Source organism: Engystomops pustulosus, chromosome 4, assembly GCF_040894005.1.
Source record: "Engystomops pustulosus chromosome 4, aEngPut4.maternal, whole genome shotgun sequence".
Taxonomy (NCBI): Eukaryota; Metazoa; Chordata; class Amphibia; order Anura; family Leptodactylidae; genus Engystomops; species Engystomops pustulosus.
Genome location: NC_092414.1, coordinates 144,063,711 through 144,084,133, shown reverse-complemented (window position 1 = coordinate 144,084,133; position 20,423 = coordinate 144,063,711). Strand labels below are relative to the sequence as shown.

The following is a 20,423-nucleotide window of genomic DNA, read 5'->3' as shown; positions in this document are numbered from 1 at the left end:
TCCTTTAAAAAAGTTTGGCAGCATTTTTGCTGTTTTTGTCACTGGTCTTATACCTCATTCATACAGATGTACTATTAATAATATGCCCTGGGTTTCATACGGTATAAAAACTGTATGCAGAATTAAAAATGTTCATTTGCTTGTTTGCAAACAAATTTGGGACCATAAACCTACTTATTGCAACATTTCAGATTTGGCTTGGCGGACATTGTAAAAAGGTATCTTTAATTTGAGTCCATTGCTGTTGCTATGAAAGAATACTTGCATCTAGTTTTTATGATTAGTCTTTCTATGACCCCCTTCTTAAAAAAGTGACCATTTTATGACCCTGCACAATGCAATAAGTCTCAGCATTAAAGCTTATTGATTTCAATAGACACATAAAGCATCATAGATATAAGCTGCAAGCAGCATTTCCGTTTCTGTACCTTTACCTTTTACATTTCTATGTATCAATTGGCTGCCATGTTTCGTAGGTGCACAGTAGTCTTGAGACTGTCATGAATGGAATGCCAGATCTACTGACAATGATCAAAGAGCTCAAGTGAGTCATTTTCTATATTCGGCACCTGTGACTAGTATAAGACTATGATTGCAGAAGGATGAATGTGGATTTAGTTGTCCTCAATGTTGGAAGGTCATTCACTGTTTTGTAATGACATTAAGAAAGCATATGTGAATGCGGCTTTTAAGCCTCCCAGAAAATATTAACTTTTTTTTAAATGAAAGATGCATTGAACTTTTTGGGCTATATTATAATTGCCTTTACATTTACTTGAGGGCCACCAATGAAATATTACCGTTGTTAATTATGGGTCATTATAATCTGGGTCACTCTGTTACTGGGTACTGCAATGCTTCTCTTCTGCATGCTGCATATATAACTATGTATTGTGGATACTTAGAATGCAGAATTATTATACGGTCCTGTCTTCTGGCTAGCAGCGCAGTATCCTATGATTCATGTAGAGAACAGCACTATATCTATAAATTTAGAAGCATAATTATAAATGAAAATGTAATCTACATGGGTCCATTAAGCCCCAAGGAAAACAATGTTACGCTTTTAATAATGTCTTGGTGGCAAAATCTGTGTAATGTGTTCTGACATAGTAATGTGTGGGTCGCTGACTTTTCCCCAGCAGTGTCTTGGCATACAGTGGATTGCCCTTTCTGAGTATCTGGGCATTATGTGACCCACAGGCCTGAAAGACTTGTTCTGGAGATCTTATTCTTCTCACTAATGAACTCACACATGAGGGCATGGGAAGAATCGCAATCTAATTGATGGCTTTCAGTAATGACCTTATAGTTATTGTATGGACACTACAGTAATAGAGGCTTTCAAATATAAACAGTGCTACTTTGTAGTCCTAGGGCTCATTCAGAAGGGCTTCTTTGATGTCAGTATGCTATCCCTTTTTTTTTTGCGGATGACATACTGACCCATTGATTTCTATGGTTCTGTTCACTCATCCGTTTTTCATAGATGTGCAGACAATGAGAAAAAAATTGCAGCATGCAGACCTCCATAGAAGTCAATGGTTCAGCAAAAAAAATGGATGGCAAATGTTGTAGGGCAAAAAGTAAATTAGAAACATATTACTATTAATGAGGATGTGGATAAAGAATGAACATGGACATCACCCGTCAACATTTTTTGCGAAAGCACAGCGGACACTGTTATCATTAGGTTAAGCCCTCAGATACCAATCTGTCATACATTCTAGATTCTGTTTTCTGTATAAATACCAAAAATAATAATGGCGCTGGGTTGTATTCACAGAAAAGACATTAAACAACTTGCCAACGACTTGTCACCATCAAAGGGCCCAGCCAGCACCACCAAAGGTCCAACTAATGCAAAGGAAGTAAAGGAGGATTTCAGCAACATCAGGAAAAGCCTGCAGAGCCTTGTGAAAAGCCCGGTATGAGGATATTGGTTTTCTAATTCTTTCATTATAAATCGTGCAGATGCTATACATGTGTGGACATTGTAAGTCGTCCTTTTCATGCTCCTGTAGAGAATACACATAAGAAAAATATGGTTAGGTTTCTGTTTTTCAAACTCAGGATTTTATATGAGCTACATGGTGAGCAAATAATATACCCAGAGTAGCGCTATTTATCACAATCGATAGGTAGTGTCTGTACTCCTGCTCCACTCACTTTCTATGGGAATGCCTGCAAAATATAACATGGAGCTCCAACACCACAACAGTTGGTGCATATTTGCCTTCAGCCAGTGGCGTAACAAGACCCCGGTGCGAACTTAGAAACGGGACCCCCCAATATACCTAAACCCTCGCTGCCAGCCCCATACCGCATGTTATTCTTCAGAATACACATATTTCATGTATACTTTTCACAGACATAAGCACATACACTACATATGCACAAAACACAGGGGAGCAACCAGCAGAGGCTGGGCCCCATAGCAGACCTTTGAATGGAGCCCCCTTCCCCAGTGGCGTAACTAGAAGCTGATGGGCCCCAGTGCAAAGTCTGTTCCAGGCCCCCAACTATAATGTATGGTTTATAGTAATAGTCTTCTCATATGGGAAAGTGACACCATAAGGGCCCCCCAAACCTCTTCGGCCCGGGTGCGACTGCAACCTCTGCAGCCCCTATAGTTACGCCCCTGCCTTCAGCTTACTCGGTTGGTTGCTGCATCAGTCTGTTTGCACGTGTTTTACAAACTAAATAGGGACTGCCTCGTCATAGTATCTTTAGTTGGTAAACTTAAAACCACTATATCATCTGAGTTTTTTTATTTTAATTTACGTATGTATTTTTTTAAAAAATGTATTTTAACATGCCTTCTCCTTGTAAAAGGTGTCAGCACCACAAGTTATGTAGTCAGCAATATCTTAAAGCATAACTGTAAAATATAAAAACTTTTGCTTAGCTCTGCACTAAACCAAAATAAGCAATTCACTAATTTACACTCATTAGCAATCTGCAGCCATTGGTCAGCTAACAAGCAGGAAGCTAACAGTTACCTTGTGATTCCATAGATATACGGAGGAGAGGAGGGTCGGTAGTTGTTGTTGGGAGGGATCACTAGCACATGCACACTCCTTATCAGTGTGCCAGGACCTTTTGTAATCTCATAAGCATGTGACTAATCACATGCTTTAGGTAATCCAATTACATAACAGGAATGGTATGTAGCGGAGCTGTTGGTGTTTGAAAGTTTGGATATAGTAGAAATGTGTATGTATCAGTTCTCATGAATGGATCAGATCCTGCACACACCGGATCAGATCACTTTGCACAGGAAGGTGCTGGTCTACAGATAGGAGGAATCTTCCATGGAGTATAATGGCAAACATATTTTTTTTAAAACGTCTTTTAGTGAGGGGTCCTCTCAGAGTGGTGGTCTTCTGGAGAGGTTTCACTATATATATATATATATATATATATATATATATATATATATATATATCTGTAATGCTGCCATGTGTTCATCTTTTTATTCCTATGTTTTTTTATAGTGTAGGTGAACAAGTTTTAGGGGTCCTTCACAAGCGGCAGTAACGCATGCATTTCCAAACACATCAGAACATCTGAGAAGAGAAAATTTGACTGATTAAATGGCTGTTGACAAATTCTATGTTAACATAATGTTATTGCATATGTTAACATTGTATTAACAAATACATATGTTAATACTATATTATCATATGCTAACACTATGTAAACATGCAATGTTAACAGCTATGTAATCAGGCAAATATCCTCTTCTCAATTGTTCTGATGTGTGAAACTGCATGCTTTAATGCCACATGTAAATGCACCCTTAATATACCTTTTTCTTTTTGATCTAGTAGATTACTGTATGATACAGAGATCCAGTGCTCTCTATATTCCCTGCCTTGCTCCGCAATAGATTTCTGTACAAGCAGTAACACTGATTCTGTATCCTCATTGACTGAGCTGTTTGTGCATGTTCATGTGAATACCTTGAGTGCTATTGGCATCATTGCCCATAGAAGATGTAACAGCCAGGAAGTCCCGCCCATTTTAGGAAAAGCTGAGAGGATATTACAGATACCCTCTTATATTTACTATCCCTCTCATCTCAGGATAGGAAGAAGCCAGAAACATGATTCAGGCATCGTTGTAATTGTTGTCAAAGGTGCTCTCCAGCAGTGCTAAAACTATTTGTTGTAAAGTAACTTTACAGTTACCCTTTAAGTCAGTTTGTGTACAGATTCAGATACAAGCTGCCATGATAAGAATCTATTTTTTAAGATCGTATTAGACTTGGGGTTAGGTGTTACCAAAAGTGCCGTTAGACCATTTTTTACGCTATTAAAATATAACCTTTAATTAAGAGATTAAAATACTTGAAAGAGATAAAACAAAAATAATTAGGGTGAGGGTGTTGACAGTAGATATTTCTGATGTGCTTATTAACAGCTGTTTTACAGGTGGGATATCTTCCTTATCCCTCCATTATGATAGCATCTCAAATGGAGGAGAAGAAAGGGGAGGTGGAAGGATAGGTTTTATACGCGATCACTGGAACATATCCTAGTTTGTATCATGCCTACATGTATATTAGTTATTAGGATGCTCATTGGCATTCATTATTGTCTTGTGAGTATCCTCAATTCTGATCTCACCAGACTGGACTATTAGGCATGTTCCAATACGTACACCTAGTTCTTTCTGGAATTTAATAGCCGCTGACTGACTTACTCCTTTTTTCCCCTTACAATCACAACCCATTCACAATCAACAATTCACTGGCTGACCCTATTTGTTCAACAGCTCTCCCTTGCTATCTGTATTAAAACCTAATATTGCCCCCCCCCCCCCGACATGTTTCGCCACCTAGTGTGGTGTCATCACGAGTTGCCCTAGACATATTGAAGAACAAAAAAAAAGAAAACAACAAGCAAGCATAAGTAAGAGAAAAAAACTCTCCCCAAATATTAGGATTTTTTTGTATCATCACAATGTTCTCCTGACTTCTCCTGATTATTTTATAGCTTGCCAAAGTAGTACTGTAGCTTGGTAAAATAGTAGTACTATACTATACTAACACTATATCGTAAAAATGAGAATCCTCTTAAAGTTGAAATTCCTTATGGGAGAAGTTTGAAAGCCTGAAGTTTCCCATTTGGTGAAAGATGAGATCCTTCATTTTAATATGACACCAAAGTACTATTAAACCATCTGCAGTGACTACCCCCTCCACCTCCAGCTTCTAAACTTTCCTCATTTTCACATGACATTGGTGGTGATTTTTTTGTAGGTAAACAGGTGTGATTTCACATGAAAAAGGGGATTTTAGAAAGAACATTTTATGCATTTTTTATTTAAATGGGGTTAAATCTGATAACAGAACCCCTTTAAATTATGCTTTACTATAAAGAATAATGATTTTATAGAGAAAACATAGATTAAACACTAAATACTGCCTGTTTTTATATGTTGCCTTTCTAACGAGCTATGTTTGATTAACAAGTGTCTAGTCTCAGCTTTTTAGGGTCCATTCACATGCGGTATGCCCGCTGGAGTGTGCTGGAGAGGAGTAGGAGGTGACCCCTCCTCCCTCCATAGAGAATAGCAGCGCACGGCCGCACACACGCCGAAAGATAGAGCATGCTCTATCTTTTTGCGGTGTGCGGCCTGGATCGGTGCCACACATTTGTGGCACCGTATCTGCGCCGCGCCACTATTGCCGTCTATGGGGACATACATGCGGCCGCAAATTTGCGGCCGCATCTACGTCCCCGCAGACGGCCATGTGAATGAGCCCTTAGAACGGATTCATGTCCATGCTACTTCAGTAGGTAAACCGGTAGTGGAAAACAGGTCTGTTAGTACAGTTTTTTTGTGGACCACAGACCACATACAGCCGCTTGCACGGGGTCTAATGCATAGCTACATAATATAGATTTACTGATAGGTTTCTTTTTTTTCTAGGCCAGTTCACGTACATCCCCTTGTCCCTCAAGCAATGCTCAGTCTTCCTGTTTGTCCAGTGGAGTGTTCCTGACATTTCTCTTTCTTCAGAGTGTCTGCACAGTAGCTCTTCTCTTTTACAGGTGAGATTTTTTTATTTTTTACTTCTTAATACCATGAATAATCTTAAAGGAAATCAACCAGTTATTTTTTTTTTTAAATCTAGATATACTCACCTCCGCTTCTCTTCATCTTAATCCCAGCTTTCGCTATGTTTGAGCGAGAGTTTCAAGGGAATCTTTGTTATTTTATGATGTGTGCAGAATTACTGTTTAAGGGTAGGTAGGGGAGAGCTGAGCTTGTAGCTCTCGTGTCATGGTTACCAGGTTTATCCCTTGTTCTCTGGCTGCTTAGAGCTCAACAGTGTAACTACAAGTATGTCAGTGCCACACACCTGACTGTGCATAGTAATCTCCTGGCTCTTAGGCTATATTCACACTGCCGTATGGTGGACGTATATACGGGCGAAGTATATACGGTCGATATACGTCCCCCATAGATGGCAATGGGCGCACGACGCCCAACGGGAGAGAGGTCAGGAAACAGAGCAGAGGTCACAACAGATAGTCTCAATACATCAATACACACTTTCTCTCAGGCAACAGGGCACAAAGGAAGAGGCAGGCTATATATCAGAGCTGCGCCTGACCAGCCCAAATTAGTGGCACGTTGGCCCTTTAATATTCACAAAACCTTGCGAGCGCGCTAACTAGGAGGTGGGGACGTGCTCGCTGGACCACAGGAGCCATTGCTGGAGTGTGGACAGGTGAGTGACCATGCAGCTGCTGCAGTGAGAGACCCAGGGATACACGGGTGCGCCTGTGACCCGAGACTTGGGTTGCAGGTGCCCCAGTAACACACTTATTAGCTTATAACTTAAATTGTTGGTACAGACCCTTAAAGTCTCAAAGACATTCTGAAGGTGATCCACTAGTGCAGTCCTGGTGTCTCCTTCCATGACCTCAGTTGGATGTAGATGCCTGTGGTAAACTCTTGCATATGCAGGTACTGCTGCCACTGTCCCTCTAATTACTACTGTCTAACTCTCGTACTGTTGGGACTTAACTGCCTATAAGGTGCCTAACTCCACATAACTGTATTAAAACAGCAATAACACATCGTATTCCAGTGCATTACAGTGCAATTCAAAGCAATAATATTACCATACTAAAGTAGGGGCCTAAAAAAAACTACATTGCAAGGAAGACACAATCTATGGACAGGTGTTACAATGTATATGGACAAAAGCGGACATCTTCATCTTATTCTGGATATTACATGAAAGGAGCAATCATGAAAATGGTGAATTGTCTTTAGTAATATGTCTGTGGAGATGCCTCTGTAAGCAATCTTTGTAGTGTATATTTCCTTTTTACTGAACACATGGCTATCTAACCTCTTATTTTCCCCTTGAAATACAGAATAGACATCCCATTCTTCTGTCTTCAACCCTCCATCGCTCTCTGTATATGAATTACACGGTAGGCAGTAGTTCCTTTGGAATAGAGTTATTTAACAGCTCCTGTAAATGGAGAAGCCGCCTAGAAAGTGCAGCTCTCTCCATGTTCTTCAAACACCCTTGTAAGCTAACAGATTTTTGTACTTTCATAAAAGTGAATGAAGGAAGCTTCACATGACCGACCACCTCCAATTGCTCAGGTGATAGGTGTGGGTACAACAGGCTGTAAACAAATCTATATAATAGATATAATCCTGTAAATATGTTGTAAATGTCTGAGATTTGAATCCACCTTTAGATACAAAGTATAACAGATTGCTCTTTTCTAATTATAATTACAATCCATTTGTAATCGTGAAGTTTGTCATACAATCTGTCACTAATAGAACAAATGTGCATTTAATTCTCTATTATCTCTTATATTTTTTCTTTTTAAATTTCTGAAAATAAACTAGACCATGAGTTTAGAGAGAACAGACGGAAAAGCAGAATGATCTCAACATGCGAATTTGTGGTTTCATTATGCAATCAGAGCCAAACAAATGTTCAGTGTCCGAGTTATCTGCCTCAGATAGACATGGCAGGCTGGACCCAGAAAACTGTCTTCTCTACACTCTCTTAGATAATTAAAAAACAACGTTAAAATGGATAAAATAAATACCTCAAACAAAGGACAACTTTTTGATCTCTGTACAGTGGTCATATTTCAGATCACATGTAAGTGACAAGGTTTATTGTACACATTGGAGCACTTGTATCTAGTTTTTGCCTTGGCTTTTTCTTCTTTATTTCTGACTTGTCATTGCAATTTTTTTTGCACCTATAACAATCTCCTTTCAAAGATCTCCATGGTTGCGTTTTCTGCATTGTTCCTTTAGTTATCACCCGATTCCAGATGTGGAAATTGTGACTTTTTAGAAAAGGACCTTTTTGGGACTCCTCAAATGCCTGATATATTAATAAGGAAAAAACCAATAAGATACATTTGACCAGAAAAAAGTCATACCAAAAAAAAGGAGAGGCACAAAACCAGACTTCAGATACATGTGCCCTATTGTCTACACAATCCATCTGCCTGTAGGAGTGCGTTATCCTCTTTCTTGTCACATAAAGGTTTCCGATAACACTGTGTAGTCATTTTATAACCTTTAATATCCCATGTTGCAGCTGGAAAGGATAATAAGGATGTTTTGGCGAGTCAGTCAATAATTTGTTGGTTCCTTGTCGTATTTCTGGGAGGAAGCCAAACTGTTTTATGAGTCTGTTGACATTTGGAGATGACAGAAGGGCTCAGAACAGCTGCTAGATCAGTTTAATTTATTAAGGAGAAAAAATAAATTGGCAAAAAAGTTAAGAAAAAGTGTGTGATTTGTGTAATGTGAACAATCAGTAGCAAAACTCTAACAACCTGCAGAATATTGGGGGGAATTTGCCTTTTTATTGAGCCTACAGTGGCTCAGCGGCTAGGGGCTTGTAGTACTTGGTAGGAAAACATCTTCATACAGTGTTTCCTCATAAAGCCATACAAAAATAAGATACGGTAACTTGTATATTTACTATAGTTGTGTAGTAATTCTTTCAAAAGAACATCAGATCCTCAGATCACACTTCACACTTTAAATGTTGACTTCTTTTTTACTGAAGAAGCAACAACTATTACTCAGACTCCAGATCAAATCACACTGTTCTAAGACCTATAAGTGTTGTTTTACTAAAAAAAACATATCCATTTATTTAGTAGCATTACATTTAATATACTAAGCCCAATTCACATCTCTGTTAAGTCTTCGGATATTTATTTTAGTTAATGGGAGCCAAAAACAGGAGTGGTCTTTCCATTCTACAAGTCTAGCAAGTCTTTCCATTATACATTAGCTCTGTATAGTCATTTCACCAAATTTTGGTTCCCAATAACTGCTGCAAATAGCTGCTGCAAATAACTGCTGCAAAAACTGAAGGCAAAGCTGAGATATGAAATGGGGCTTAATGATTTATCTCATATAGGTCAGCATTGCAGCACCCACAGAAATTCAAGGGTTCTTCAATTTAGTATAGAGGTATACAAAGTTTTAGTTTATTATTTTTAATATGTATATGCATTGTGACACCCAAAAGAAATAGGAATTAATTGATAGAAAATACTTTAATTCTTGTGTTTTACTCATGGCAGTTTTCTTGTAGGCCCTTGTAGAATAACAACTTCCACAGCTTTTTTTCCATTAGGAAATAAACTTTCACAGCTGCATGTTATGCATCTGAATCAGCCAGCAGAAAATAGGCAACAGATTGAACAACTAAATGACTGCAGCCAAATGCAACAATATCCAACATTTCTTTATTAAATACTTTTTTAGATTTCTCTCTTTTTGACGGATAAATGAGAATATTATCAGAAAAACAAACCTATTGTAGACTTTAATTCAGTACATTGTTAGTTATAAAGACAAACTGGCTAAGATCCATAAAGAAGGAGTAACATCAGGGCCTTAACAATCACAGTTGCAGTGTGCGCATCCGTGACTGGGCCCGAAGGAGGCCCATATCTGCCTGAGTTAGGTGTGGGCCTCCTCCACCACTGAAGAGGCAGAGACCATGGAGCCTGTGCCGCCATTGCACCTGTTGCTTCAATAAAGATTAAATATCAGAGAGGCCACCAGCAGAGATGCCACTGCTTGCAGTCTCCTTATAACCCCAGCGTACATGATGACAGCATCACTGCAGAAACCCAAGCGGAGCAAGTTGCGGAACTGCCGGCAGCATGAAGGTAAGTACTGATATGGGTGTTTCCAAAAGATATAAAACATTGAGTCGGATGTTAACCTCAAACTTATATCAGTCTAAGCCCAATAGAATATGTGGCTGACACAACTAGGTGTATTAATTGTCAATATATGGTGAAAAGCCATTTATTTATATAGGATAATTATGTAATCCTAGACAATGTGCAATTTACAGTATGTCTGATCTGATATTTGCATTCCTGAATATGTATATGGATGTACTCCTACTCTAAACATACAAAATAAATATTTTGGGGGCATCAAACTACTTGAGGAAAAACAAGGTAGACATACCGACGGGATACATACAGACGGGATCACCTAGAAAAGAAACTTATAATTAGCAGCACAGAGCATGGGGCCAGGTTGTCCAGAGCTCTGAGCTGCTAATTATGGAGGCCCCAGCACCTTCCTTCACACCTTACACATGACTTCACCTCCCACTCCCAGCATAGGAGAGGGATATGCGGGACGTGCATAATTAGCAGCCTGAAGCACAGGACATCTTGTCCCCGCACAGTTTCTTTTCTAGGTGATCCCGGCGCATCGAGCTTAGCAGAGGACAGCGTAGCGATCAAGATGAAGAGGAGAGCAGGTGAGTATCCAGATGTTTTTTTGCTTTTTAAGTGGTTGATTTCCTTTACTTATACTGCATATTAATTCTTAAAACAAAGTATCCTCTGGGTCTCACTTACAAACCAGCCTCAATTGTGTTCATTTATGTTTTTATTAACACTATCATATCACTATTTAGTTTTGCCTTTCATATTAAGCAAATAGTCTATGTTTTTTTTTCTATTAACGTGATGTTGTCGCAATGTGTATTTTTCTCTCATTTATCTGTGATTTTGTTCCCATGATGCAATTATTTTTATCTGACTTTGGGTAGATGTGGCCAGAGCTGAGCATATCCTAGTTCAGTGGCCCACACATACTTCAAACTCAGCTATCAGATATGAATTTGACATCACTGTACATCAGGATGAGGATATGATTTTGTTTGAAACTGTATGTTTCCTGCAAGTTGTTGCAGGAAAATATTTGGTTTAGTATGATTTGATACTCGGCGTGGACAAATCTTTCTTCAACTCCATCCCATTAGCTACTTTTGGATACTGTACCAGTTAGTGACTGGTCTGGTAGACAAAACATACACAAGGCCATTTTGCCCAGGTGGCAGACATTGGTGGGGATTTATCACCATGTTGTCTGGTGTCTTCTATTTTTTACCTATTTGTCTCAGGTGTGACTTCTCAGTTGAGAAAAAGAGGTCCAAATGAGACAGTCAGTTGTGATAAATCCTCCCTTAGAGTGGCGGCGGGTGCATCATTGGACTGAGAGAAGCTGTAACCTTACTTTGACTAGCTACATACAATCTAGGACAATATGACAAGGAGATTAGACGGTGTTGAAAGTAATGTGAGGTCCCATCTGTGAGGGTGAACATTTTTTCTGTTTTGTCGGACACAGCGCAGCTGTGACAAAAACGGGGCAGACACTTTAAAAATACATGTGCAAGCAGTTTGCATATTCTTCTCAGTGCAAAGTCAGACAGAAAACTGGCGCAAACACAATAAATGTGGCCCCATGTGTGTTGCTTTGTATGGCGGGTTTTCCATCTTGCAATTTTTAACAGCATAATGGTCACCCAGAAAGGTTTTACTAGGATTGTCTCTGACAGATTCTAACATTTCCTTGGCCTGTCTGGTCTCCAGATTTATGATGAGTTTAGCATTAATAGGACTAGTTGAAACACCAGCTTTGTCATAACACAGAACCCGTATGCTACCATATTAAACCATATCACTACTTCTTTCCAGGCTAGAGAGGTAATAGAGCCTCTTTTCTATTCCACAGTTTTTCCCTAATAAACAGGGGTGTAAACTAGGAGTGTATATTCAATACACACATAACTAGGAATTTATATTCTATACATACATAAAGTTCAACACTCATACTCACTTTTATATACTTGTACACACATACATACATGTATACACTTATACACAGACATTTATGTACAAAGTCATACAGAATATACACACATACAGTATGTATAGATTCAACAAGTTGCTGGAAGCATTCCTCAGAGATATTGGTCCATATTGACATGATGGCATCACACAGTTGCCGCAGATTTGTCGGCTGCACATCCATGATGCGAATCTCCCGTTCCACCACATCCCAAAGATGCTCTATTGATTTGAGATCTGGTGACTGTGGAGGCCATTTGAGTACAGTGAACTCATTGTCATGTTCAAGAAACCAGTCTGAGATGATTCCAGCTTTATGACATGGCGCATTATCCTGCTGAAAGTAGCCATCAGATGTTGGGTACATTGTGGTCATAAAGGGATGGACATGGTCAGCAACAATACTCAGGTAGGCTGTGGCTGTGGCAACGATGCTCAATTGGTACCAAGGGGCCCAAAGAGTGCCAAGAAAATATTCCACACACCATGACACCAACACCACCAGCCTGAACCGTTGATACAAGGCAGGATGGATCCATGCTTTCATGTTGTTGACGCCAAATTCTGACCCTACCATCCGAATGTCGCAGCAGAAATCGAGATTCATCAGACCAGGCAACGTTTTTCCAATCTTCTACTGTCCAATTTCGATGAGCTTGTGCAAATTGTAGCCTCAGTTTCCTGTTCTTAGCTGAAAGGAGTGGCACCCGGTGTGGTCTTCTGCTGCTGTAGCCCATCTGCCTCAAAGTTCGACGCACTGTGCGTTCAGAGATGCTCTTCTGCCTACCTTGGTTGTAACGGGTGGCGATTTGAGTCACTGTTGCCTTTCTATCGGCTCGAAACAGTCTGCCCATTCTCCTCTGGCATCAACAAGGCATTTCCACCCACAGAACTGCCGCTCACTGGATGTTTTTTCTTTTTCGGACCATTCTCTGTAAACCCTAGAGATGGTTGTGCGTGAAAATCCCAATAGATCAGCAGTTTCTGAAATACTCAGACCAGCCCTTCTGGCACCAACAACCATGCCACGTTCAAAGGCACTCAAATCACCTTTCTTCCCCATACTGATGCTCGGTTTGAACTGCAGGAGATTGTCTTGACCATGTCTACATGCCTAAATGCACTAAGTTGCCGCCATGTGATTGGCTGATTAGAAAGTAAGTGTTAACGAGCAGTTGGACAGGTGTACCTAATAAAGTGGCCGGTGAGTGTATATATACATATACATACATATATATGCATATACACAGATACATAATACTTGCTTTTTCCATTGTCTGGGCGGAGATGGTGCTTGCAGGCTGCCAGCTGTTCCATCTGGCAGGCGGAGTTTGGGAGACCGCGCTGACAGGTGGGTGTTCATGAGTCTGTGTCTTCCGGTGGGGGGCTAGAGCGGAGAGGGCTGTGCTCCTGGGCTGGGAGAAGGGGGCGGTAGTGCCGTCGGGCAGGAGGGTGTGGGCAGCTGTGCTGGCAGGGAAGTGGAAGCTTTGGTGGTTGTGCGGGCAGCGGGTGGGAGAATGGGCAGCTGGCACAGCTCTTGGTTCCACCATCCATCCCGGGCCCCTGTTCAATGCGGACCCATCCTGCTAAAGCTGTTGTTACGCCAATAAACATTTGAATGTTTATACATTCACACATAAATGTGTAATTCAATCCCAACAACTCGTTCTTGGTGTGTTTTTGCTTTTGTCAGTAGGCGTATATTTTACAGGGATTATACACAAATTTAATTAAGTTTCTTTAAGTTACGTAAAGTAAGTAAGTATGTTTTCTTCTAGAGGGTAGCTTTTGCTTTTTTAGGAGAAAATACTTAGAGATCAGGACACTAGTTAGTCCTATACCCATCTGCTGTAGGTCATAATGCAGCATGAGCCATGAAGATCAAAACTATGTTTCTTTACTTTACCACATGCTCATGTTTTTCTCCTAAGGACAGACTGTTCCATTCTATACCATTCGGTGATACGGCACAGGAAATGTTTCCCTGCTGCTTGGCCAGAAAGATCGTGGTATAGCCCTGTCAATACCAGACATCTTGTTGGATCCCTGAAACAATCTGTACAAAGTGATAAGTAAGCGACTATTTAGCATAGGAACCTGCCAAAGCTGTCATTAATATATTCTGGTCACAGATGGTGTTTTATTTAGGGGTTCCATCTGGAGAGAGAAAATTTCCTGCTCCCTCCCTTTTACCCATCCTATTTTAATTTCAGAGTCTTGTTAACTACTTCCTTTTGCAATAAACAGTAAGTAAAGGGATGTTGCACCTTAAAAGTATAAAAAAAGAATCAAATAAATAGTCATTTTAAATATGTCATTATTACTTGTTATTTATGGAGCTGTTAGATATATTTGTATAAATTCCTGATTGTAGTTCCCGTTGGTTTAGGGTCTCAAAACTGGGTGACAGTTCCTTTTTAAGGAGGTCTTTTCACATACATAGGATATCCCAAAATCTTAAAGGGGTATTCCAGCAATATGAACATCTGATACAAAAACCATAATGCTATAAATAAATGAATACAGAAAAACTCAATGTCATTAATCACAAAATGGAGCTTAAATAGTTTGCTTTTATGATTCACAAAATGTCATGGGCTTTGTAGAGTAGGCAGGGTAATGTCCGAGAAGGCCACCATCTGCAACTACATCTCCCATGATCCTACAGTTCTCAGTAATTGCTCCTCCCTCTTCTACTCTGCTCCCAATGATGATGTAACAGACTGTCTTGCTCTGTTACCATAGTAATGATGAGTTATTTAACATTAGACAGGCTCCTTGGGACACTTCTATGTCTGTCTTTGGAGCTTCGCTGCCCGTCAGATTCATGAAGGTGGATTTGGCCCTTTAATAAATGTTGTTATGCTCTACTTGTGTCTTGGATTTTTTACATGTGATGTGGACATGTAACCAGCTGCATCTTCTGTCCTGTGTCTCCTCCACGGGGACAAAGTTACAGGACTGATTCTTCATTATAGTGTATGTCAATAATACTTTTCCACTAAAGGAAGCGAAATGTTAAATAACAACTAATTACATATTAGCTTATATTTTAATGACCCATTACGAATTATGCTTACTCCCAGAATACCCCTTTAAGTGGGAGAGATTTCTAAAATATTATACCATCCATAGCATAAAAACAGGTGATCCTTATGGGGAAATGTCCTTCTTCTTGTACCAAAGTTGTAGCTTATGAAGCTTTTTTTCTTTAGAAGTTTACATAAAGGTAGTAGTACTACTTGGTGTACATGACATGGCTGGAGATCACGGTTTGGCCTTTTGGTGTCATACCTCATAAAAGTAAATGGGGCTGGTTACTATAACAGTTATATGGTGGTTGCAATAAGTCATGGCCACATTTTCTTCCATTAGATGCAATCCAGGAAGGTAACAAAGTGATCTTTTCACACACAACATAGCATCCTGAGAGCGTTTCTGTAGTTGTATCCTAGAAACATCCAATAATTATTTTAATTTGGACCCAGCTGGAGTGACTACAGGAACAATGGGGTTTGTGATAATCCCTATCACCTACATATTCTGATAAGAAAAGAAAGGGTAATATTATGAATGGTTTCTGGATCTGCATCCCTGTGGGTACATGGTGGCAGCATTATATTTAATCACTTATAGTGATGATTAAGGTTGAGATAAATGCAGGAGGAAAAAGATTGGTGAGATATTTCAGTTTAGCAGGAGCTAAGAATTCTAGGTGTCAGAAATATGTGTAATAGCGGTAGTGTTAAAAAAAAAAAGTGTCACATGTTCCCATGATGGAAAATCCAAAATACAGAGCAGGAGTTACTGAGTGGTGTGACTCCCTTAACCTGCAATGTGGATTGTAAATGAGTTAACTGTTTGTAAGGAGAAGCAGTTTTATTGCTACTCTTCAAGTTAAGGTGAATAAACGGAGTAAAGGAGCTACGTGATATAAGTAATGTATTCATGGGGCTGCATATGACACAATGTGACAGATGGTCTTGGAATAACAAGTGGAGTAGACATTAAGACTTCTTTAGATTTGGGAGTATGAAATCACAGATGTGACTTGATATTTAAGAAGAAAGATCGTCAGGAACTGATTCACTCATATCACACCTTTCAACAAATGAAGAACAGGATAAATTATGCATTAACAGAGCAAATTCACAGAGATTCATAATAGGAAATTATTAAGACGTGTCATGCACAACAAGATCAGATTTATGATAAAGGTTAATAAAAAATCTACACAAAGCTTCAAATCCTCTATAAGGTATTACTTTAGATGGGTACTATGAGAGATAATGAGAGGGTATTAGAATGTGTCTCATTTAGCCGATAGGGTCGGAAATCACTTGTAGCCCCCACAAACCCATCGTCCCTCAGACAGCTTATAATTCCAGGACAAGACATGGCGAGTCTGGCATTTTGCTTAGCTAATACTATTGTAAGAATACATATGGACTATTTAAAGTACTATGCAGTACATGTTGGCTACAGTCTATTGGAACAGAAAATGCATCTACAGATCAAGGACTGAAGTCTTTGATATTTGTAAGCTTAATGGAGAATAACTTGTGTATTGGTGTTGGTTCCACTACAAAGACACTTATCCCTTCTCCCCTGAATAAATTAAGTAGCTGGTTGCATATTCATTAACTATGAGACAGCCAGGGAATAACATCATTGTACTTGGCTATCTCCACCAATCGAATGGAAGTGAGTAGAGCATTCGTCTACTCCATTCATCATCACATGGCTGATAGGGATTCCACTGGTTATTACAAGCTATCCACTATTCTGTGCAGGGGCGTAACTTGAGGGGGTGCAGAGGGTGCGATTGCAAACGGGCCCTGGAGCCTTTGGGGCCCAAAAGGTGTCACTTTCCCATATGAGAAGACTAGTACTATAAAACATACATTATAGCCTGGAACTGACTTTGCACTGGGGCCCTTCAGCTTCAAGTTACGCCACTGATTCTGTGCATTGGGTATAGCCTGCAATACCTGTATACACTGATAAAGTATGACTCTACAGCAAATGATAGGGAATATCTTTGTGCAGGGGAAACCATTGATTTATTAGGAATGGGGCATTTTCATTCATAGGATTGGTGGTGGTGGTAGTGCTGGCAGTCACATCTTAGGCTATCGATCACTCAGTTTGATGGGAATCTTGCATGGCAGCAGCTTACTGCTCTGCTTCACTTTTTCTCTCTCTCTCTCTCTGCATAACTTTAATATGTTTCCACATCAAATTAGTTCAGTCCCTTCACATACACTTCATGTCTGTAGTAGCATGCACTCATTCACATAAAATGTATACAGGTAAGGCCCCATGCACACGAACATATGGGGGACGTTTGTACAGCCGCAAGCTTGCAATGGGCGCACGGATTGAAGAAAACAGAAGATGCGGTGCAATAATAAAGTTGATAATCATTTAATTCTTTTTTTTTTTTTTTAATTAGAAACCAAACTAAATCAGCCGAAAAAAAATTCTACTGAAAATGGAAGCAAATAATGCAATTTCTGAACTTGTTCTACTTCCCTGAAAAAGACTTCCTCCTGGAGCAGAACTACCAATATAGGAGCGACCCTTTCTAAGAATCCCTCGTGCAAGTGAACTACAGAGCTACAAGCAGCAGTAAAATGTTTCCAGTCATATTGAGACCTACTGCTGTATCTATCAAACACAACTTTTTAACATTTTACTGATCTTATCTGATGTGGTTTAATAAGCTGTATCTCCTGCACTCCATGTAGAGCTCCCTTCACTTCTTTAGCACAGATTAAATGTATGTACTTGGAGAGGACCTGATGCATATTACATAGACCCATTAAATAGTTGTGAGTGACATCCATGTTCCTTATTTTATTAGACCTATTGCATATGTTAAAAGAGCTTAACACACAGTCCATTATGCTCCTTAAACTCATGAAATGGGAACAGATAAAATGAAAGGGTCTATCTATACAATAAATTTAAGTCTTGATGGTTTTTCAAAGTGCTTTAAAAACAGATTAGTGGGGGTCCGACATTTTGCATGGCATTTTTAGCAATCATACTCATAACTTGGATGTGACAATTATGTTGATCCTTAGGGAGCTGTAAACTTTGTTAAATTCTATTTATGGCTGTGCTGGGTTTCTGCTACAAACAGGACCTATGCTACAGCTAGGGATATAACTATATTTTTGGCTCCTTATCCATCACCTTATGTCATTATTCACATTTCCAGGCTATATTTTGTGTTAGAAGGATATATCTTCTATCTATATCACCCCTGTCTATGAAATCCTCTTACTGTGCCATGTGCAGTAATCTTTGCTTTAAATCTCTTTTTTATTGCTTCTCATAATCCTCCTGTATAAATTAATGCTCTTACCATATTTAATCATTCTATAGATCTTCCTACTGTCAAAATAGCCTACAGGAGTATTTTCACCTACATGATATTTACAGATAATTAAAATGGCCAAAGTACATTGCTTATTGTTTCTTTTTACTTATTTATTATTTTAATACTAGTCCTAGTATGTGCATTTTTCTTATATTATTCCCCTATGTTCTCATAATAATTGTGTAGGATCTGTAGGAGCTGCAGAAAATGCCCTATAAGTACTAACCGCAAAATACAGGCACAGTGTGAAAGCTCAATTTCTATCAACAGAACAGACACTTCCTTACCAGAATGTAGACTGTGTTGAATGGAGCCAGTGGCAATGGCCGGCATTTGAACTTTTCGTGACCCTCAGGACAAGCCCCAATCCTCTCAATAAGTGTGTTAAGGTTGCCTGATAATCTTCTTCATCGCACTGGTGGTTTAGTAATCTGTTCACTATACATCATTCTGCTTTTGATGGATATCAATCCTCTATCCATGCATTGACTTCCTGGGGTGCCTAAAATAGACCTGTGTTAACATACAACGGCTAATCTGAAGAGGAAGATCTGCAGGGGTGGGGAGAGAGCAAGAGTCTGAACCAATGATGAGGGAGTAGGTGTGTCTTGGACCCTTTCAAATTTTATGTAGTTACTGTAGCAAAGCTGTAGTCACTGATAAAAGCTGTTACTTTACTGCAGAAGCACACAATCTGTTAAAAATAAAAAACAGTGTTCCTCCTGTAAAAAAAAATGTACATACCGTAATCACTTGTTCTTACATATACACATGTTAGCACTCCAGACAGGAAGTTGACCATAGTTAAAGGGGTATTGTAGGAATTGTGGGGGACTGGAAAGTTTCAGTGGGGAATGTAACCTACTTCATCTAATTAGTGGCCTCCTCTAGTTGTCACTTCCTTTCTGCAGGTGATTTCACTGCCTGTGTTGTCCATTGGTCCAAAGAGGCTACTCGATGAAGTGGGTCCTGTGACCCCACAGAACTTCTGACTTGGCACAGCCCCAAAAGACAGAAGTACTTGAGCTATGTGGGAATCTGAAGCGTGTGTCCGTATTTCCAAGCTGGACACTGACTTCCTGAGGTTTTTCATATTTTTCTTTGATGTATAAATTTTGAACTTGAATAGGGGCCTGACCGTCATACATGCGGTCTGTAAAAGATTTAAGAAGGTTACCTGGAATCTATATGTCAGCACCTGTCCACAACCACAATCTATCTATATCAAACGCACAACCACAACCAGGCTTGGCGCTAGCTGTCAGACTAGGTAAGTGGTGGCAAACTCACCCTGCGACGTCCCTACGGGCTAAGGCCTTGCCTAAAGCAGATAAACTGCCCTGATAAGGGCAAACCCACTTTCAGGAACCTAACTAACGGTCCCTGAGCAACCCTACAAGATGACAGGGAAAACTTACTTCGTCTGGGAGCTGCTGGATGGTGGAGCGGACATAACCGGAATACAGGAATAGACCAGTGTTCACACTGGTGCAGAGAATACTAACACAGGACTGAGACAGGGAAAGCGGAATAACACTAGGAGGTAAACAATACTGAGAGACAAACAACAGATATCGGACTTCAGGCGGGTTATACACAGGTCAGGTCAAGATTAAACGGGTTATATACAGGTCAGGTCAAGATCAAGCGGGTATATACAGACCAGGTCAAGATCAAGCGAGTATATACAGACCAGGTCAAGATACAGGCAGACAAGCAGAGACAAACAAACCAGGTAAAAACCGAGATGGCTGCAAAGGTACGGAATCGGATACAAAACACAGAATACCAAACAAGATAGCAAGAGCACTAGATACACATGTAAGACTTGAAATAACCAGCAA

General features: G+C 39.7%; 1 protein-coding gene across 3 annotated transcripts in view; it reads left to right on the top strand.

The window, feature by feature from the left end:
* Positions 1 to 18,669, top strand: part of LMAN1L (lectin, mannose binding 1 like) — a 35,513-nt gene extending 16,844 nt beyond the window's left edge. The window contains exons 10-14 of one of the 3 annotated variants that reach the window (XM_072147894.1): positions 477 to 544; positions 1,787 to 1,928; positions 5,941 to 6,062; positions 14,123 to 14,263; positions 17,647 to 18,669. In XM_072147894.1, the coding sequence (XP_072003995.1) occupies positions 477 to 544; positions 1,787 to 1,928; positions 5,941 to 6,062; positions 14,123 to 14,263; positions 17,647 to 17,683 (510 nt within the window). In that variant the 3' untranslated portion in view covers positions 17,684 to 18,669. Of the gene's footprint in view, positions 1 to 476; positions 545 to 1,786; positions 1,929 to 5,940; positions 6,063 to 7,400; positions 7,461 to 14,122; positions 14,264 to 17,646 lie in introns of all 3 variants that reach the window. The other 2 variants (XM_072147895.1, XM_072147896.1) reach the window with 2 other exon arrangements.
* Positions 18,670 to 20,423: the final 1,754 nt, after the last annotated feature.